Genomic DNA, 22,743 nt, shown 5'->3' with positions numbered 1-22,743 from the left:
ATTACAATATTAGATTACGCACTGTTTTTATTGTGTGTAACATATTTTTCTAAGTAACACTAACAAATGAAAAGTAAGAATTTGACCATGCACTCAATAGAACACTTTCCCTTTCTGTTTAGAACTAGGATATTTTTCTTTTTCTTCCCTCCCCCCTTCCCCCAGCTATTTCTCCTTTAATCTTTATCTGTATACCTGGACAGGTATTCCTCTTCCCACAAACCCCAAAAGATACAGCAATCAGTAGCAGGTAGAGGTTTTGGTTGTATAATACACTCACTAGTGAAGACATGGTAAACTATATTTTATTCAAGAAAACCCACACATTCTGTCCTGTGGTGACCACAGGCTTTGCTAAGCCATAGATATTAGCAAACACTGGAACAAAATACAGTGTATCAGATTGAGTCGAAGCATTTAAATTCTGAATTACAGTTATAATTTTCAGGGAAGGCTAGTTTCAAAATTGCATCATAATATCTAGTACAATGTTGTGCAATGTAAGTGGCAGAAACAGAAATGGAATATTGGTCCTAATAGAAACCGAAATGTAATGACTTTTGTATGACATTTAAATTGTCAAGACAACAATTCATAACATTCTACCAAAGGCAGCATATAGTTACAAAAATACTGGTCCAGCATCTTGTTAGTGATGAAGCAATATCCAAGGTGCAATGGCAACGTGCCATTCTTAGTGAAATATTTTTTAAAAAACTATTTTTTCTGTTTTCCCCGCACTGGTACTAGCTGAACACCAGAACTGCTATGACAACCTGAAAGTCACTACTTAGGCGTGTATTGCACCAAACACTGATGCAAAAGCACACTTTCCAAGTTGCAGTATAAAAGAAGTAAAATGTAATAAAACTATGAATATGCCAAAAGACATTTTACTGCAACTGATCTTGGATGAGCAGTTCGCAACCTCTATTGAGCTTTAAACATCTGTCCAAGCTTTCCATTCTATCCATTATTGTGAACTTAAGGATACAAAGGCAAAAGACAAAGTCCTTAATATTGAGAACAGAATTAAATCACTTTATACTCCTCTAAATTCATCAACAAAATAAAAATATTCCACCCTCCTCTCCTCCCAATACCCAGGTAATTTCAAAGTCAAGCCTTGGAATTACCCTTGTTCTGATATTGCACAGTGCTAGGGTTGTATTGTTTCCACCGAGAAGTTAAAACATACAAGATGAGGGTGACCAAAACTGCTGGTGACAGTAGACCTGCTTAACCTGTGAAGGTACCCAAGAAATGTGCATCAGATGAAGACACAATCTAAATGGCAAAGTTCAAGGCATATTTGGCTGTGTCTGGACTTGGGCCAAAATTACATCAGCCTGTTTGCCATTTCCTTTGAGAAAGCAGTATCAATTAATATCTTAACCAAAAAATGAAGCTGAGTAAGATCAGGCAACCATTGTCACATTCAGTGTTACATCCTACACCACAGAAATAAAGGAGTAGCAGACAGGAATATTAATAATATTTTCCTTTTAATAATGGTTTAGTCAAAAGTGTAGCTTTGAAAATCTCTAGCTAGTTGTGAAAACCTGAAGAAGCTGGGAAGCGACCTCACTTTGATGAGTACAGTTTAAAGCTGTGGCTTGGCCTATCTGCTTTCAAAACCTCCAGAAGCTCTGCCAACCTTGTAAATAAAAGGTACTGCCTGGAAATAAAAAGTAGTCAGCCTTTAAAAGTTGGTGAATGTTGTACTGTAGCAGCCTAACTCTGACTGAAGAAGATGAGATACTTTTATACAGTAAACAGAAGACAAAGTAAACTGAAATCTTCAGAGATCACTTAAAGTGTATACAATTTGGATTCTCATCAACATTTAAAACTACCAATCATAAGGTTGCCACCTTACCTTTTTCTGGACTGGTACACCTGATTTTAAACAGGTTTTCCTCCAGTCTCCCAAGTTTCTGATCCTCTCATGCAGTTTTCTGCTGTACTGCTCTCCCACCTTCATGCTGAATACCGAGTCAGTCCTGCCTTCTGCTTTTCTTGGCAGGAGGAAGTGCAAGCTTTTAATTTCGGTAGTCAGAGTGACAGAACAACAAACGCACAGCAGATAGAAGAGCTTAATTCTTCCCCAGGAAGAAAATACATTTGGTTCAACAAAGGGCTGCAAAATCTTCCAAAGGCACCTCTTTCCCCAGTTTTTGCCTGAAAGCAAGATGGCAATCTTAATTGAAAAGGGATGCTAAATCTTTTAAATAACTTAAAATTCAATTTTATATAAAGCAGCAAAACCATTTTTCTCTGCAGAAAGAGAAATGTTAACAAAGAAACACACCAACATAAATGCACTGTTCATAAACTTCATCTAGTTTAATTTCACAAGAAAGTAAAATTTTAGGACTATTCTTTAACCTCATCATTACTTTCTGAAGAAGATTCTTTGGCAGCTTCAGTCCCTCTGTTGCTTTTCTCTTTATTTAAATTTTCACTTTCAGATTTGGTCCCATTAAATAGAGAGTTTTCACCGTTTACAAACCCATTCTCTGTGACTTCAGCATCAATGGCTTCATCAATCTTTAAGTCCCCTTGCTCTTCCACATCTTCTAGGTTTCTCAGGACAATAGGGAGTCTAGAGTCTGCCACAGTGTTCTCCAACAAGGCAATATTGCTCTCTTCATATTTAGGAAGCGGAGCTCCATCTGCCATTTGTTTGGTATAATACTCTCGGCTGGCAGCCGCACTCTTCACTGCTTTCTCCAAGATCTCTTTTTCACCCAAGCGCAATTTGATAGCCATGACCGCATGTGGAGTGAGGTCATGAGTCTCCAAGAAGGACTTATCACCCTGTTAGAAAAGAAAAAGCAGGTTTGTTAGTAACAACCAACACAATAGAACAATCCTTCACCTCTCCTCTCTTTCTGTTAACAGTGACACCAGGATCCCCAGGCTGAGGCAAAGGGACATGAAGGGGTCTGCAAGGAGTCCCAATAAAATTTGTCATGAATTCATAAAGGAGTCCAAAATTTCTCTCCATAAATCACTCTGACAACAAGTGAAGTCAGGTGACTTCACAAATTTATGCAACATATAGTTTTACTTATACACTTGCAATAGTAGTGCATTACTTTGCAGTCTGGAGGATGCAACTCCAGACAACAAGTTGAAACTGATTCCCCATTTTATTTGCAGAGAAAAAAGCAGATAGTCTCTATCTGGAGAATCAAAGAAAAAATACATTAACAAAATTACATTAACCAAATTTTCTTTTTTGCAACCTTATTTGATTTTCCTTAGATAATGCAAAACTCTTTCTACACTTTAAAAAGTACAGAACGAATTACATACTAACATTCAGATTGAAGTTTGCAAAGACAAGATGAAGGACAGAACACACAACAGTTCAGACACTTAAATTACACATAATGATAATTTTACCTCCACAGTTGTTTTATAGGTTTTCAAAAGAAGGGATGCTCTGGCTTCTAGGAATGTCCAAAGTTTAACTTCATTGTCCCAGCTAACAGGAAACTCAGAGTTCCCCAGAGTGAAGATTTTGTCAATGGCATGCTCACCTATCAAGTGTTCCTTCAGCTCTTCTGCAATAAGTACAAAACCAATCTGTTAAAAAACAATCTCATCATTCACTTTTGTCAGTTGACAAACTGCAGTAAAATTTATTTTCAATTGTACAGCTTTGAGTAGCTAACAAAAATAATCCTCTCCTCAAATAAGAATTATCAGTTATGCTGGCTATTTCTAGGGTGGCCTCAAAGAGACAACTAAAAGTCTTGAGACCAGCAGAAAATGGGCATTCTGCTCCACTTGGAAATAAAGATACTTTATAAATCACAGCCTCTCACACACAGCATAAGCCTGTGACAGTGAGATGGAATGTTTTGTAAAATACTTGATAAACAAAAGAGACTAAATGTTTAAAGAGTTCGGTGAACTTTTTGATAATAAAAGAAATAGGCCAGAGAGCATGTAAATAGCAGTGGAATTATTTTTCCCATTGTTTTGATAACCTTTTTCAGTAGCAGAAACTTCCTACAGGTGGTCAGAAAAGACATCCATCAAACCTCACACAGAGCAGAAAACATTTAATCAACTCCTTGACATTAGACAAATTCCATTAATCTTTCAATTAATAAATTTCACTCCTGCAAAGCAGTTATCACAAACTTCACTAAGAGCTTGCATGTAGATTCTTGATATCTTCTTATGCAGTATATAAGACATATGAATAAACTGAGCACAATCATATACTAGAGAAATGAAATTAAAATGTTCACTGGATATATCTTCCTCTCCAAGCCAAAATTCACTTCCTCATCAGCATCCTAAAATTTTCTTTACTTGAATTTACTTCCCAGAACTGTCAGGCAATTGGAATAGATGACTGTTGTAGCTCCCTTCCGACTGAACTATTCTAGTATATCCTAATTTCTTAAAAAGTCTAAAAGATGAATGACAGGAGGAACTGAAGACACGACACTAAATAAGGTATGCTGGTTTTATTAAAGAAAGCAAATACAGCATATGCAAAAACTCAACAACTTCAATATTCTTACTGGTACTAAAATCCACATCACCTGCACAGTTTCCCTAACTGCAAGGGAACTCTCTCACTGTCATGACAAATTGGTCACACCTATAACCTTCAAAGCTGCATCTAACCAGCAAGCAGCCATTATGAATACTATGCAAAAATTAGGTGAATATTTATTAATTACACACATATTTTTACCCCCTCAAAAAAGTAACATAAGAGAAACAGTGCAGTTTGCAAATACAGAAAATGGTTTTAAATTAAGAATTACCAAAATATTGAAAATACTCAACTTTGAAATGTCTCTTCCATATTTCTCCTACGGTACAGAATATTCCAATTCCATACTTAAATGATTCCAGCAGTGATGGCTAATATGCTATGATTTTAAGCATGTAAACCCCTAGGCCTTGCATGATCTTGTTCCATGAACTGTTTTGAAACCTAAGAACTAGAGATCAAGCTTGAAAGCTCACTCATTCACAACAGCCTGGGAGATTAAAAGAAATAAAAAATTGTATCATCTCATGCTTTAGGAGTTACTGAAATATTCCCTCAGAAAGCATAGCTAAAAATTAGGTTTCTCACTAGCTTATAGATTCCTTTGTAACTTAAACTCCTCAACTTTTCCAATCTTCTAGCTTAATGTTTTATATAAATGTCTATCAATTTCTGTGCTACCAAAAAAGCAACCAAAAAAACCCCCACAATAAGACAAACATAAATTAGGTTATCTTCATAAAACATCCTACCTTCACTCATACAAAACACTCGAAGGAAGGCCAAAAGCTGGGCAGAGATTGCAGGCTCAGTGGAGTGCAAGGCAAAAACACTAGAACTAATAAAAGAAATAATCATACAACAACAGTAAATGCAAGTCCAATTGTCATATCTTTGAACTTATTTCAACATAAAAGAACCTAAAGTATACAAGAAATGTACTGTTACAAAAGTAACTTTGAAAAAGAGCAGGTAATATTAGTTCAAGCTGAAAAGCTTCCCTAACCTGGGAAATTGAAGAGAAAAGAAATTTCTGAAAAGAATAATTATATCTACAATTTTACACTTAAAATTATTTTACACGGCTTTCATAATAAATTCATGAAAATGCAATGTTTCATGTCTGCTGCTCCTAATAGTACCCTCTGGACTGAAAAGACTAAAGGAAAATGCTGTGATTCACATACTGAGCATTGTAGTATGTCTGCAAGGGACAGAAAAGAAAGAAAAACCACAGATTGCTTCAAATTAATCTTTTCTCTGTTTTTTGTTAAAATGGTTATTGAAGCAAAGGCTTTTTCTTCTTATATATGGTTCAAATTAGATGATAATATAGCTCAGAGAACTTCTGTAAATATTATTACAATAACTTTAATTTGTTATACAAACAGGAGAAATATTAGACCTAAGAAAACTATCACAGAACAGTGTTATATATGCTTTACTGGACAATATATACCTTGGAAACGTTTTAAAAAACCCACGGCATTGTGTTTTACTTACGTTGGGATACCAGCACGAGCTAAGACCTCTGCCTTCATAGCATACAGCCTGTCACTTTTACTCACGCCAAGCTTTATTTTCACTCTGTCATGTGAATTATTATCAAAGAAAAAACCACTGTGGATCACAAATTCAGCGTTTGACCGAGTGCCATAAAAAATGTAAATCTAGAAGGATGAAAAGAGAAGTGAAGGGACAGGAAAAAAGCTTAAGATCAGCTCACAAAAGTGACATAATTTGAAAGTTATTTCCCAATAGAGTTACTATTCTGAGTACAAGGTATATTTGGTTATATAAAGAAACATGCTTTGTTTTCTGGTATAGACTCAAATGCTGTATACAATGCGGCAATTATACTTTAGAGGTAGATTTAAACATATCTATGTAACAGAGATTTTGAGAGAAGTTCTTACTCTACACTTTAAAATAAAAATGTTTTGTTTCCTCATGCTGTCATAAAGTATCAGTATATGGAAATAAGCTTTCAAAGGTCCTATGCCTTATAAAGGCTAAAAAAATAAAAGACAAGGAGGGGCCCTTAAAAGAAATGGTGTTTCTGGAGTCATTTTCCCCAGCCAAATGTCCACCCAAAGGAATAACCTATACTACTGATGGATCAACTTTGCTTTCATTTTAATGTTACCTTAAGCTATGGATATACCACAGCGTATCATACGGAGAGATCTGAGCTGTGTTCAGGCAGTACTTATTTCTGCCTTTTACTATGAACTCTTTTATCTAAAGCACACAGGTTACATTATTTCACATTAAAAAAGAAGTTCCTAAATATAACCTGCAGAATGTGTTTAACTCAGGGCTAGGCTGTATGAAGTGCATGCTTGGGACTAGAGGTCAGAGTAGCAATTGTCTTCTCCCACATCAAGAGGATATTTTCCCACTTGTGTTTGATAACAGAATTGTCAATTAGAAAAGGAAGTTTCAACAGTTACAGAACTCCTTTCTGAACCTCAGGGTACAGCAATGCTCTGGATGCCTGCAAGCTTCCATTCCTCTCTAGCTGACAAAGAAAGGCACAGTGCTCTCTAAAGGGCTCAATAACAGCAATGATGCCATTTACTTTCTTTGTTTTCAATTTTATATTAGAACTATTTATCCTAAGCACTAAATGCTTAAGTATGATATTAAATTATAGTAAACATTATACTGTAACACACTCGTATGATGAACATGTGACCTGACCAGGTATAATAAGGCAGCAGTTAAGGAAAGAGCTGCTAACCCTCTCAAGTTTTAAAACTAATGTGATACATCTCATATTAAACTAAAAGTCACATATCATATGTAGATTACACAGTATGCTATTATGCCCCAAGACTGTTTTAGAAAAAATTTGATTTAACAGAATGAGAAAGTTGCTTTATTTCAGGCCAGCGGCTGGCCACAGATAGATTCTGTGGACTTTGCTGCCTCATATTTTTTAGTAGTAAAAGCATGGATCATACACTCTTCTTGTTGAAACTGTAAGAAATAACATCTGCACAGTATATTAAAGGACTGAAGCATTATATAATTACAGTGCTTTAAAGATGTCACTAACAATTAAAGTTTGCACAGAAATTTAAAAAAAAACCCAACCCTGATAAATAGGAGACAAAGTGAAACTACTAAAATAAAACTGAAATAGAGGAAGCCTCTGTAATTGAAATAGAGAGAGCAGCCAGAACAGCTATATGACACATCCATTGCCAGTTGTGGAAAAATTATAAATTGGATCACTTCTGGAAAAACTGTGGACCTCTTTTAACTCATCATACCACTATTGGAAAAAACAGCAAATATTTGACTACCATAACAAATTCTGAGAGCAAAAATACACAACCACTGTAAACCCCAGCATAGCAATGAGGATAAATATACCTCTGGAAAGACATATTAAAAAAAAATTCCAGGCACTTCCGTACTAAAAATGATAAGAATACATAAGAAAAACAAAACCCAAAATACTATAAATTGTAAGACTGGCAAGATAATACAGTAAAGGTAATAACTCAGAGACTGAGTTATAAAGCATTTCAGAATGTTTCATAGACAAAGCCTTTGTCTGGCCATGCTGACTGCAGTTGCACAAGTAGGAGAGAAAAGGAGTGCTACTTGAGGGTTTAGGGTGTCTGCTGACACAACACAGGAGATTTCCTACACTCCTGGAACCACTGTCTTCAATGCATCACTAGTTAGAACACTTGTTCTTGTTTCTTAGCAGTTCTGATCAAAATACTGAACTGTTCCATGCATCTTTACAAGACTCTCCCCGTGTTTCAGGGTGAAGAGGTAAATTCATGCATGCCTGTGTGAGAAGGAGGGAGTATATTTTTAGGTCCTTTCTCGTTTTCACTGAGCATGACAATGACAACATGGCAAAATGACTGGCAACTGTACTGCATTTCACCTCGTAAATGAATGAAGACTAACAAGAAACAAGCCAACTAAGTTGTTAAGAAAGACTCTACAATCTACTATTGCAGACAAGTCCTGCTCCAAATCTAAAAAATATTTATCTTTAATCCTTTGCAAACGGCCTTTTATTAAGCTCCTCCAGAATATCAAGCCTGATGCCTGTGTATGTGCACTTACCAGTGATTAGATACTTCAACTAGTTCTCTAAAATATGAGGAATAAAACTCTCCTATAGTTGGGGCTCTACCAAGTGATAGAAACTATTTTATTCTGAAAAATGTACACTTCTTTAGTTTGGTACTATTTTCACACAGAATTAACACGGCATATTAAAATTAAAATGTAGTACGGTTTAACCCACACCACTCTGTTATTAAAATTTTGTAGGGAGTTACCAAGTGTCCACAGAACTTAATGAAAGATCAATTATGTAGATAACTGTTCACACTACCTGTTCTCCAGCCTTGAAATCTTGAAGTGCTACACATTCACACCGGTCATCTTCTAGATTGTAGCCTGTAGTGATCTATCCAAGGAAAGAGTGAGAAAAGCACTTTTAGCATTTTATATTTCTCTCTCCCACCATTGACAAAATGTTGTATTGGAAATAGATAATAACAATAGAAATAGCATACATTTCTTTCTCTGCATGACAGAATATAGCTGGTAGTGTTGGCTCTACAACTCCTGAGCAATCTCTTTTTAAAAAATCTTTGCATTAAAAGAAATAACCTACCTGAAGTGAGTAGAAAGCTCTGAGGGAAGTAGCCTCCAAAGGCCACAGACAAAGCGCCATGCTAAAGCCAGCAGTTTGTTATAAAGTTCTGGAGCTTGCAGTCATTCCCATGAGGCCCAAGGGAGCAAGGCACTGACAGCTCTATATGCTGTGCTTTATCCTTCAACTGCCAACACATTTTTGATCTCTCAATGAAAAAGGATTAGATAACTATGGATCTTTAGGGGATACAATCTTCAGAGAATTATAATTTACTTGAAAATAATCCCTTTATCTAAAAGTTAAGTAATACTCTTAAAATGCTAAAAGGATTTTTGTGATGGTAGCAGGCAACGGAAGAGGATAAACTGTCTTAACAAACCTGTATTTTTCCAAAAACAATTACTACACTGTAAAGGGGTCACACTAACAAGTAAAGCTACTCTAAAAATGCAATATTTTTATAAAGCGACAAACAGCATGTTCTTGAATATTATTGCCAAAGATGAAGCCACAGGATGGAACATGAGCTGCTGAAAAATCAGAGAGCAACTTCTTTGGTAGGTAGTCTGAATTCAGTACTGACGGAGCTGACTTATGGAAAAATAAGCTCTTGGCCTGGGGAAAAAACTGGAAGTAGCCAAAGATTCTCCCTCAGCCTTTGAAAATGAAAACATACTTTTTTTGTAAGTTGACTGACGCGAGTTGCGGTATACCCTGATTCCCATCTTGGATACAGCTTGTCCAAAGACAGAACTCCACAGATTATTTTGAAAGTCTGGTTGGTGGCTTGCACATTAATAGTTTCACACTGCTTGCATCATCAAATGTGCATTTGTCAGCCAAAACAGTGATTTCAAAGTGAGCCTGGGGAACTTGCCTCCGATGGAGCAAATCCCAAATGGTAGCCCCAAGCACAGGAAGGCCAGCCCTGCAGACACCTGCAGAACCCTCTGCGTGTGGGTGCCACCACTGCAGGTCCACTAATGGGTTTGTGGTATGTTGAGATCAGAAGAGAACATGAGAGCCATGCAATTCAGCCCACTGAGAAACACAAGCTGTAGTATTTGAACACCTGTCATTCAAAAAAAGGAACTCTTGACCTATCCTGAAATTTACTTAGTGTTTAAACTCAGTGAAACAGTTCTGAATGTGAAAAGTCCATTCCCGTCCCTTGAAATGCTGGTGGAACAGGAGGCTTTCACAGACTAGGGAAACTCCAGTATTTTAAGAGGAGGATTCTGTCAGTTCAAGCATGCTTCACTAGAGCACTGATTTTTTAAAATTTATTTTTGCCTTAAAATCAACCAAACAAAAAAAAAACCTGCACAAAACCCAGCAGCACTTCTGAAAGATTTTTCTACAAAGCATAATGGAGTGCTAGACTCTTATTTCCTCTTTCTTTTAATAGCAGTCACGTAAGAGAATTAACAGGGTGTTTACTTCTCTTCCCACATGATAGCTGACAAATTGCATCCCTTCAGTTTATTTCTGAAGCAGACTGATACATGAATTTCAAGTTGTGTATAAAGCATGCAATAGTCTGCTTGGTCAGTGATTAAGGATGGACCCAGCCCAATAGGCAGAATGTAGCTTATTCAAAGCTCTGTCAGAACTGGTAATCAACCTCTGACTGTCAAAATACAATCCCACTAAAGAATAACAATGAGAAATGCAGGAAGACAACCATTTTGAAATAGTTCTTAGAGGCAGGTTGATCTAATTAATAGTGTCAGAAGCAACAAAAAGCTGGATGGACCTAGCTCCAGTTAAAATCCATAGAGTATTTTATTATCTAGCTCATGGAAAGAGGCCCTGTGGAATTAAGTGAGAACAGGGACATACTGTAGCTGATTGACTCAAGAAGTATTTCAGCTCTACATTTGGAATAAACTAGACAGGGGTGCATTCAGTGCCATCTTTTCTTACTCTCCTGCAATGAATAACGATTCCCTTCATGTATTTTAAAGGGATTTGCTATGATTAGAGCAGAGTCCACCTTCATCTCACTCTACAATAACATAAACTACAATACAGACAGCTTACAGTTATCTTAGCAGTTCCCCCCTCCTATTTCTAATAGTACATGGCAACTAGCACACAACAAAAATTGTTTAGTAGCTTTTCTTAACACATTAGCAATATTACAGTTTTCTATAATTACTAAATGTATATCCACTTAAACTATTTTCTGTAGAAATATGAAATAAATGACTGAATTCTATACACACGTACAAAATATTTAAGTTCAGCACAACCCCCCCTGCCCTCTAGGATATATTTCAGCATGAAAAAATGCTTCCAGTCCTGATCTACTACTATATTAGCAAGCCTGGCTCCAGAGGTTGGCTCTATATCAAACCCATTGTTAAAGAGCATAATAAAAATAAAAATTACTTTATCAATTTAAATAGAAGTTTGAATGAGTAAAACAACATAAATAGCTGCTCTTTTAATATATGCTACTTAATTTTTTCCCTCCCAGAACCTTAATTCTCTTCCTCTTTCCTCTAATCCCAACTTTGAAGGCATTCATTAAGAGTTGTCTAATGAATACAGACAAGTCTCTGCAAAAGCATCTAAAAGAGATGCCCAGCAGGAAAAGAGTACAGGAAGTACTGATGCTTGCAGCTACAACCTATATTACAAAAATACACACTTCTGAATTTTAAGCAATTTTCTTTATACTGGAGACTCTCATATGAACTTTATTTCTAAATTAAAGCTGTGAGATTGCGTAACAAATAGGCAAAGGCAAGAATCATTGTTAAAGAACAACATGTAATCACCTTGTAATAAGGAAAAATAAATAAATAAACAACCCCAAACACTTGCAACTTTGTAGCCTAGCCTACCATGCTGTAATTGGTACACTCTTAGTTAACACTAAATTAGCTAAATGTCAAGTGAAAAACAACTTGTTTTACAATTTATTCATTTTAAACAGACTTTACGTACACCAACAACACTAACACACACTGCTGTCCTAACGCTCGGGTCAACTCTCCCACAAAAGAACCAGATGACTTGAATAGTATGGTCATATTCAGTGCTTACAATAAATAATACTATCTACTGAAAACACAATTAGAGGGTATGAATTTTGAAGTGTATATGAGCATGACTAAATAACATTGATAAGCTACGCTCTTCTGGGTTTCCATTTCCTCACTTCAGCATTACCTGGCCTGTTAATGAAATCAGGAACTCATTCTCTGAACTAGTGCACGTAAGCCAAAATGTCAGCAGGTCTGACTTTCTATATACATATGTCACCTTTTAAATGTTTAATATGCCCTAAAGTAGTATTTTTGCATTTTGTTTCTTTGATGTAGTAACAGATGTACTGTTTTTGTTGAACCAGGCTTTGTTCTTCTTGTTGCCTTCTCCATAACAAGGCTCTTTGGGCATGATTAGGAGAGCAGGCAGTATTTCTTAGTTGCAAATCTCTAACCACTTTCCCTCGTGGTAGCTACAAGAGGCAACCTCCATCAATGTCTGCTTTCTGTTCTCAGAACAAATCTGTCCAGTATTGAGAACCATTTTCAGCCCATTAAAAAAAAAAAAGGTCCATGTCAGGAGACTATTCAGGCTTGTCTGGAAAAAAAGGTATTAATGAAAACTTTTAAAAGTACATCTAGGTATATAACATGCATATAAGACCTAACTTTACACAAGTATCCAATCACTGTAAAGTTTTGTTTAGATGAACAAAGCTGTCCCTGAAAAGCTATCATTAAACATTTGAGAAACTGACAAACCTTTCTTTCAGATACTGGGTTTTTAGGGTCACTTGGGAAGATAATATACCTGTGTTAAGAACCATAATGCAAAATATTACTAAACTGTTCTACAGCAGTTGAAAGGCTTAACACTTAAGCCCTAAAGTCTTTCAGCAACACTGAAGAAATCCTTACCAGTCCATTAGTATGATTACACATGTCCCATAAAGGTATCAGAGCAAGTGTAACTCTGGAACCATCCTCTGTTGGAATCTGGTTCTGTCGTGTCATAACAGAGGAAACCGCCCATCTGTAAAAGTTAAAAACAGTAGATGGTCAATGTTCAAAACAATAAAATAAGATTGGCCATAGTCCCACCTGAAGCAAGCATTAAGACTTGGAGTTTCCAAACTTCAAGATCTTTCTTAAAGATCACACTGACTATAGGCATTACAGAAGGAGATATCACTTGCAGGAAAAGCAGCAACTTCCAGGTTTCCAAGACATATACACAGACCAAATCCTCTCTTCAGTGTTCGTTGCAAGAGAACCTTCATACCTTCCACTGGTTCCATTCTCCAGCCAGGATCCACTCCTACATCATCTTCTGCTTCCCCAGCCCTTCACTGCACACTATCTCCCACTACACATCCCATACCTGGGGTCAGCTATTCCTGAAGGGTTCAGAGCAGTTCACTGCTCAGCAGCAGGAACTCTCACCTGTGTGTAGACTCTTGTAAGAGCCAGGGTGTATTCTTCCCCTCACTCTCTAAAAACCTTATGTACTGAACGAACTGGAAACCAGTGTCACCACCTGACATGTGCATGGTATTTTGGTAAGTGTTTCTCTTCAGTTTGTAAGCTTTTGGCTTAGATCAGTACTGCTAAATTTTCTACTCAACAGAACTGAGAAGAAAAAAAATCTGCAATATTCCAAAGAGATATCCAGGTAAAAAGCATGAAAAGAGCACATGGACATCATTCAAAACTCTTCTAAGTCAGGTTAAGTAAATGAAATGACAGCTACCTATTTAAACATAAAAATCTTTATAAAAGCTTAACATTTCAGTATTTTTAAAAATTTAATTTTTTATTTTATCTTGACAAGAAATGAATATTAAAAATCAAAGGAAAAAAGAATTTTAGTTTCACCACGTTCTGGCCTTAATACATCTATGTGTTGTGGTTTTTTTGGAGGGGAAAAAAAAAAGGAATGCCACCAGGAGAAGGTCAAAATAAATTTAATTCCCATAGACTCCACTACTAACACATATTTAATATATAGAATTAGACTTTCAGAAGGATTTCTTCAGAAGGACTACAGATTGCTTAGAAAGACAGTGTCAAACTGGAATCTACCTAATTTCTAAAAAGAAATTTAAAACTGTGGATAATTTTGATAAACAAACACTGTTTGAAATATAATAGCAATATGTTTCTTGTTAATTGTTGTAATTTATCTGTAAAAGTTTAGACCACTTCACATATAAGTTGGCATGTTTCTCGGTGACCTTGTAAGTCAAGGAGATGTGCTTTCGAAATTCTAGTTTCACAGACTTACCCAGCAGTACAACTAGGCTAAAAAATCCCTCATGAATGCCTTTTATTCATGCTCTTTTAATCATTTAACAGAATTAAAGCTCTCATTATCTGAATTATTATTCTTTTTATCTTAAATTTGTCACCCCTTATAGCACCTCCAAGTGACACTCATGCTTCATGTGAACAACTTCTTTTCTCCAGCTCTCCTGCTCAAAAGCAACAGTTCTAGATATTAGTTTTTACTACTATGTGGTGGTAAAGGCTTTTATAAAAAAAGAAAAAAAATTTTAAAAAAAATTTCCCCAAAACTCCTAAAACATCAGCTGAATTATTTTCTTAAGAAACAAAGAATTACATTAGTCATCTCAGACTATGAGTGCCAGTTAGCTAAATTAACTGCTCATAATGACTATTCCTTTGTAACAATTAAAATCCACATATTTATTTTACTTTCTTCTTCATTAAGGAGGTGTATTGGTATCAAATCCTACAATTAACATTTCAGTAACAATAGGGCTTTCCCACTAATGAAGAATTTCCAGGCCCCACAGTTCACCATATTAAAAAAAGAAAAGAAAGAAAGAAAAAAAAGAAGAATTAAAAGACAGACCAACCTGTAGTCGTCATAAGTGAAAGAATCCTTTAAGGGCAGTTTGCTGGCATTAGGATGGGTCTGCAAAATGTAAGTTGCATAAAAAGGTGAAAAGAGGAAGAAAAGAGAAATCAGAAATCAGTCAGCAGAATTTCATTATTTAGCTGCCTAACAGATCCTAACAAGAGCCAAATGAAGCAGGAGGCGTCCAGCCGCGCTACAGAGGGATCATCATGCTATTATGCTCTCATACATCACTGTCAACTTAATTTGTTGTGCCCAGCAGCCGCCATAAATCTGTTTCTTCATATTTCAAGACTGGAACCCACAGACATTGAACAAAAATAAAAAAAATTTAAGGTGGACCGAGTATGTGAAGGTAAAACAAAATCCAGCCCTTGATGCACAGTGGAGGAAAGAAATCCCACAACAAGAGTACATTAGCTTTCACCAACTTCCACATTTTCCTCTCCTCTGGGATATCAGGAAGGTATTTCACAAACCCAAGAAATATTATACAAGGTTTTCAATCCTCCCTTGATACCTATAATAGTGTTATTCAGTAAAAGTTGCACTATACCTTTGAAACAAAAACAGATTAAAATATTTAAATAGCTCTGGTGAAAAACACTGATTAGACAGTATCTACATAAAGCTATCTACACACACTCCTATCTAAAAGTGGAGTCATTTGAGAATGCATACCGCAGATGTCATTAATAAGCAAATATTTAATTTCTAAAGGCTTTAAGAAGCTGTGATACCTGTTACTTTCCTAATTAACTTATTAAGAGTATCGAAGATACAGGTAGCTTTAAGCCCACATTCACACATTTCCTTTAGAACTTTGTTCCAATTCACAAATGGAAAGCCGTAACAGCATAAATTTTAACCTTCAGGTTCAATTAGGTCTCCAAGACGAATTGAAGTAAATGATCAAATGGTTATTTCAGAAGATACAAATGATTTTTTGCACAGCTCTATCTTTGCTACGCTCTTAATGCATGAAGCTCCATGTAGTAGCAGTTTTTTACTCTTGATGCATTAGCATCACAAGTGTGTGGTAATTTATCATTTCTCACTGTAATGTACTTGCTGGCACTGTGTGCAGGACAGTAGGGGATGAGGTAAAAGTGGCTCAAACCGTAAATCAATTAGAAAACAAAAGCTTGTGCTCAGTGCGCAATTTTAGGCAAATTATATATTACAAAAGACTGCCAATTGGGTGTGAGGTCCCAGGTGGCTGCTCTCCCTCAGCCCCTCCGGTTAACCCTTCGGATGGGCTTTCTCCGGAAAATGACTGAAGTTAACAATTCCCGTGGCTCCTTTCCCTCCTCTCATTCTTTTTTTTTTTTTTTTTTTTTTACAGCACTCTGCCTTTCCGTATGATTTTCACTCACATCGATGACACGGTCATTGCATAACAAATCCCTTCGAGTTTAATTGTAGCAACACATTGCACAGAGTTACTTCTTCTCACAAAAACGTTCAGCACAAGCCCAGGACTGAGACCCAAACCAAGACATTTCAGGAGGCACCTTTGCTGCAGTAGCACAGCCCAGACCCGAGTCCAGAAACGAACGAGGAAACTCAGCCTTCAGCTGGAAATAATTCTCGCAAACAAATGCCACCGTATAGTATTGATTTATGACAATTTAATTTCAACTTTTATTGTTAGTATTATTAATTAATAAACAGTAGCTTGATAAATTTAGCAGGGAAAAACACCAACAGTGAGAGCATCAGCCCCTCCGTTTCCCTTTAGACCGCGTTTCCGCGCGGTCCGTGGCGATCGGAGCGAGGACTCGGGGTCTCACTCTGCACCCCGAGCCTTCAGAAGACATTTTACACTTAAGCCCCGCGATCCTTCTCTGTCCGTTCCCTGCAGCCCCCGCCCTCATCCCGGTGTTCCGATCCCCGCTCCCGCCGCCCCCCGGGCCGTGCCCGCGGACAGCGGCGGCCGCGCGGGCCGGCACTGCCCCCTGCCGGCGGCGCCCCCACAGCGCGGCCGCTCGGCCCGGCCCGGCCGCGGCACCGCCCGCGGGGCGAGGACACCCAGCCCGGCCGCCCCAGCGCCCCCAGACCCTCGCTCTGCATGAGGCACCTCCGCTGTAAGCAGTGAGCCCACGTCCGAGCGTGGTCCGGCCGCTTCATCGCAGCAGAAAGACGCCGGGAAGGCAAATATCCCTCTGCCTGCTCTGCCCTCTTCTGCTCTCCTGCCAGCACCCAAACAGCGGCTCTTAGCAGAACGTGTTTTCGCAAGGGCAGTAATCACTATGGTCATTATGCACTAGAAGTGAAAAGGCATCACAGAGGCTGCGGGGGGGCTCAACAGCCTAAAAGCGACGGCTACAGACACTCCCTGTTCCGAGCTCCGGACCGCGCTGGGAGCACCAGCCAACAGCTTCGACCCAAACTTGGAGCAAACAACCACAGGATGCAAGAAATATACGTGTTGTCACTGTCCTCTCTGTGAGAAACGTGTATCACACCAGTGGACTGCAGTGAGGTCAATTGCTCATTTGACACAGGCAGTCCTCTGTAACATCCAACCTGAACACCCAAACCACGGGGATCCTGGATGCCATCAAAGATCCTGGATGCCACAAAACGCTCTGTAACCCTCCCCATTTGTAAATCTGTGGAACTTAGGTACTGCCCCTATATGGACACCATGTGTACATAATTCACATAAAACCAATAGTAAATTACAATAAAGGACAAAATATATGGTCTTTAAAAGACACAAGGCAGAATAAAATCCCAGTGTATGTAATTACCATATTTATAGCATTCTGTGGTACAATATTCTAGTAGCTATTTTAAAGCTAAGATAACGTCAGCATATTTGGTCATGTTAGATTTCTGACTTGGTCTATTTTACTATGTAACTTAAAAACCCTATAGATTACAAGAATCTGAAGACACAAAAAAGAACAATATTCTGATTAAAAATTTGATTTAGTATGCAGCTTCTCTTTATAGTCCCTTGGTAAAAAAGAAATCTCCCTAACAAACACTTAATAAAACCTGTCAATATATCTAGAAAGAAAAATGACACAAATGCATTAAGTATTAAATACCCTTGAAAAAAGTCACATATTCCATGAATTTTTGATGTACTATCTTGACATTAATGTAAAACCTTGATATTTATAATTGACAGATATTTAATAAAGTATAGAAGATGACTGCTGCATAGCATGCAAATTGCTCAGACTGATCAAAAAAGATACAGACATATTTAAACTAAACAAACACTTAATACGTAAAAAAAATCAGATCTAGCTTTTACAGGTTCACGCGGCTAGGTCTCTACAGATTAGCTTTCAAATGTGACATTATCCACTGCATGAACCCTAATTTTAACTTACCAAGTCTGTATGAAGTAGTTTCAGAAAGTTGGGAGGGGAAGCTTTAAATAAAAAATGGGAACATGAAAATGTGAATATATTCATTTAGATGCAGGTCCTGACATTCTACTGAAAGAGTTATTATAAAGAACAAATACCATCTATTTCGTTACCCTTTCTGTGAAAATATTGTCAGAGCTGGCAATCAGGGTGATGACCACTGCAAAAACAAATAGTGGCATGCTGAATTTCATTTTCCTCCTGATGCTGCTATTCCTAAAAAAAAAAAAAAGAATAAAAAAACCCGCTTTTTCCCCCTTCAGTGTTCCAAGCCTTCTTTGAGACATTTGGAGGATATCTCAAAATAACCAGAAATATTAAAAAGTAACAGTGATTGCTGCCAGATTGTCTGCAGCCACTGTGGAAAGAGACAGACTGTTATTCTAGTCACCTAAAACATTATCAGACTAGAAGCCAGTTACTCAGTATGGCAATCAGAGCGGGGGGGAGGGGGCGGGAGAAGAGGAAAAAAAAAATTAAAAGGACACTTCCAGACATTTTTTCTCTTTCTGTGAAGCAGCAATATCCAGGGGTTCACATCTCATGTTTAATGTCTCACAAGCATGCAACACCCCCCATGTGCCATAGGGGCCTCTGTGCCAATAATTTCCCCATCACACTTTTGGATGGACATCACAAGATAATGATTCTCAAGTCCCACAAACTAGACACTGGGGGACTCCTCCACTTTTGAGAGGACTCCTTTTCATTTGAATGGCATGAAGGCTGCAGTGTAGAAAGGGGGGGGTGCCTTTCTGGCTGAGAAGACACATAACCTTCACTTCTACTGTCCAGCCTAAGGGCATTAGCCCCCTGTAAAAGAGTCGCCAGACTATGAGAGGCAGTAACCCCTTCCCCTATTCAATCATGAAATGCAAAAGCTCATTTATCAGAGCTCCTGATCTTGATGGGCAATTTCCACTAAAATTAGCTTAGTATTTGCTTGTTTACCAAGTGATGCAAAGTACAAGTCCTATTACTGTAACACACAATAAAATGTCTCAGTAGAAGGAAAATTTAAAGTTTACATAGTGTTAAATTTGTGTTCTTATCTACACTACTAGATGTCTTGAAAAGAGCTAATGTATTTTGATGTGAAGTCATACTGACCAGTATATTCCTTTGTGTCATCAACGCTTGTATAATCCAAGTAAGAAAAAAATTAACTGAATCACTGGATGCGATCAAAGTCAGTTTTTTTCAAAAAGGCACAACCTCTCAGCTGAAATAAAATGACCATCAGAGTAATCTACCACTCCACTGTAACACCTAGTTAAAAAAAACAGTAATTAAAAAAAAAAATCCCTTGCTTTTCTTGGTTTCCTGAACTTATAGACATAGAGATGCTTGGATTTCTGTGAAGAATATTTCAAGTACTCATAAGTCTAAGGCAAAGTTGTGGGCAATCACTGCATCAGTATTACTAAATCAGATTTCAGTATATTCAAAAACCTCTTGTATCCCACTGAAGTGGAGACAGCTCCGTTTCTATCTCAGAAAAGCATCATAACAAGTGTTGAGATTATACTGAGGCCATCAATGCACTCCCCTCACAGCCCCCAAAACACTGCGGATGCTTGAAACGGTTAAAGCCCAAACCAGCCTAAGCTTCCACCTTGTTAACTTTCATTCCTTTGAACATAAACCCCAAGGGTTAGTTGCTTTTGACCAAACAATTTTTTACTCCTCTTCTTTGCGGATTCTCCCCTTTTCAATGTACTCATTAACATGGGGAGATTTCGTTATGAGCCTTGGTGGATGCTACTTGATGGTTTCAGGCCAATGTGTAGGTGTACAAAAACACAAACACACACACACTTTCAGGGCCAGAAGCAGGAAGATCTGTCAGCATTTGCTGGTTACTGTCCCTTTCCCAGCTCTGGAAATCCTTTGAAGCAGCAGCCTTGAAGAGAAATTCCTCTCTGTGGAGCTGCAGAGGCTTTAACTGCCCTAAAGCTAAGTAAAATAAAGAATTCAGAATGGAGGATCCTAGTGATCTACAGGGAAACAAGAATTCACTTTTTCCATTGGACATATGCTGCCTAACCTAATGAGGAAAGTCAGTTCACTGTACAGGACAGGAGACAAAGCCAAAGATTATTTCACTTGGTAATAACAGTTTATAAGTACAGAGACATGCTGTGGAATTTTCAAATAGCCCTATTCATGAAACACTAAGAATAACATCCACAAACTTGTGCTGTTATATGACTTTTCTAAGGGAAGAGAGATGATTCTACTTTGCAAAACCTAATAGAATGAATCTTAAAAAAGGTACCACAGGATTGAAACTTATTACATCTAAATAACATTCTTGCTTATTCTTTATGTCAGAAATTTTTATTTACTTTATGCCAATATACACAAGAAAGCACTGTTCCAGACTGTTAGGGGATTCATGCAGCGGAAGCAAAGTGGAATGACTCCTTCTGGTGCAATGGAATTTAACTGCACAGTCCCTTTTTCTGCAACTCCTACCTGCAAAAATTGTTCTTAGTTAATGAAACAGCAGTGGCATAACAGACACTCAAACCAACAACTACTAACTCAAGGTCTGAAGGACTGACAACCCACTTCACATGCAAAGTGGACATTACCATTTGGTTGACAGAGTACACAATTCTGAATTGTCTGCAGTTGAGTACCCTGACTACAGTCCTGTGGCATCTCCTTTATTAAACAGGTGAGACAGCAATGGAGTTCTTAACATCTACTTCTTGATCACTCCATTTACAGAATACTTCTTTAACATACACAATTCTGAAATACTAGTCTTTCCTAAAATAGAAGATACTCAGATAGGGTATTTAAATTGGTGATCAAGTTTTCTTGTCCTTTCACAAAATCACTTAGAGCCCCGCTAAGGGCTGAGGCGGGGGAAGCCAGGCTGAGACTGGACATGTTTTGCAGTGAGACAGCCTCTCCACTCCCTCCCATGCCCATTCATGTAACAGAAAGACACACTAGGCCCATTATCTCCTGTGGTAAATCTCCTTATGAAATATGAGTTTATTGTTCACGTTGAGCCTTAGATTGATAGGTTCAGTCTGAAGTGCTTCATGCACACAGGTACCATAAGACAGCTGCAGAAAATAGCTTCTTCACAAGGGTCTATGTCTGCATACCATGACATATCATTTACTCTTTAGGCTGTCCCTGAGGTATAAGGTTTACCTAGAGCATTTTTCATTTCAGGAAACATTTTACCTTGTTAATTTCAGGAGCTGGACTTTGATGATCCTTGTGGGTCCCTTCCAACTTAGAATATTCTATGATTCTGTTTAGTGCAATGCACAGGTACTATGTTCATGTGCAAATTCATCCCTACTATTAACTGAGTGAAATACAAGCCACAAATAAAATGCTCTGATGGAAAGTCTGAAGTGAACTTCTTTGAAAGGACAGGGACAGTATTTTCTATTCATAACCACTCCACAACCAAAGAGTCTCCTAACAAGCGCTAATATTATGCAGCATGGTCAAAGTTTGGTTACCTGTGAATCTACTACTCAAGTTCACAAACAAATCATACCAGGAGCCATTTAGGTGGAAACTTGGATCATGATCATCCCATAATCAAGTTTCCATGCTCTAAAACTGCCATGGCACATGGGGCATGGTAAGTCCTGGAACCAGATGTACTGGGACTACAGTGGCATACACATCCAAAACTAAAAACTTATCATTTCCTTTTCAACTCACATTCAAACCGTAGTACAAGAAAATAAACTTTGGTTTACTTAGCAACATATCAGTGTCCTACTGTGTGGAGTATTAGCATTGGGTCTGACTGAAGAGGATAATCCACTTTGTAATTTAGTTAAATTACTAATTTTAACAAAGATAAGTACCCTGTATAATTTTGCAGTGCTTAAAGAATACATCCTTTGAGTATTTCACTCTAAGAAACATCAGCTTGTTATAATATTTTAAATTTATGGAACATTTGTAACTGCTGTTATATCAAGAAAAATATTAAATCTGCACAATGAGTACAAACTTTATATGAGAAAGTATACTTGTAAGTGCATGATGATCTCCTGATGTCTGCTGAGGCACTCACTTTCACAACAGACACAGACAACACCTCCAGGGATAAACTCAAATGTCCTGGAAAGTGCAACTCAGTTAAAAAAATAAAAATAAAAGCAACTAACAGAAAACCAAACAAAAAACTGCCTCCACTCTATTGGCTGTAAAAAGAGATACTTATCTGCATTCTCAAGCAGAAGACTGGTTGAGAACCCCATCTTCAAAAAAAATGCCTTAAAAGCCATAATACTAACAAGAGAACGTATTATTCCTCCCAAATGTGA

The 22,743-nt window shown here is 37.6% G+C and overlaps 1 protein-coding gene across 1 annotated transcript in view; it reads right to left on the bottom strand.

Annotated features, from left to right (window-relative positions):
• Positions 1-287: 287 nt before the first annotated feature.
• Positions 288-22,743, bottom strand: part of SETD3 (SET domain containing 3, actin histidine methyltransferase) — a 64,719-nt gene continuing 42,263 nt past the window's right edge. The window contains exons 7-13 of the mRNA XM_050335187.1: positions 15,037-15,095; positions 13,076-13,190; positions 8,895-8,969; positions 6,029-6,195; positions 5,278-5,363; positions 3,412-3,572; positions 288-2,820 (exon numbers count right to left, since the gene is read on the bottom strand). Of these exons, the coding sequence (XP_050191144.1) occupies positions 2,377-2,820; positions 3,412-3,572; positions 5,278-5,363; positions 6,029-6,195; positions 8,895-8,969; positions 13,076-13,190; positions 15,037-15,095 (1,107 nt within the window). The 3' untranslated portion in view covers positions 288-2,376. The remainder of the gene's footprint in view (positions 2,821-3,411; positions 3,573-5,277; positions 5,364-6,028; positions 6,196-8,894; positions 8,970-13,075; positions 13,191-15,036; positions 15,096-22,743) is intronic.

Source organism: Myiozetetes cayanensis, unplaced genomic scaffold (assembly GCF_022539395.1).
Source record: "Myiozetetes cayanensis isolate MyiCay16 unplaced genomic scaffold, myiCay2020 scf6-25, whole genome shotgun sequence".
Taxonomy (NCBI): Eukaryota; Metazoa; Chordata; class Aves; order Passeriformes; family Tyrannidae; genus Myiozetetes; species Myiozetetes cayanensis.
This window is presented reverse-complemented; position numbering and strand designations above follow the sequence as displayed.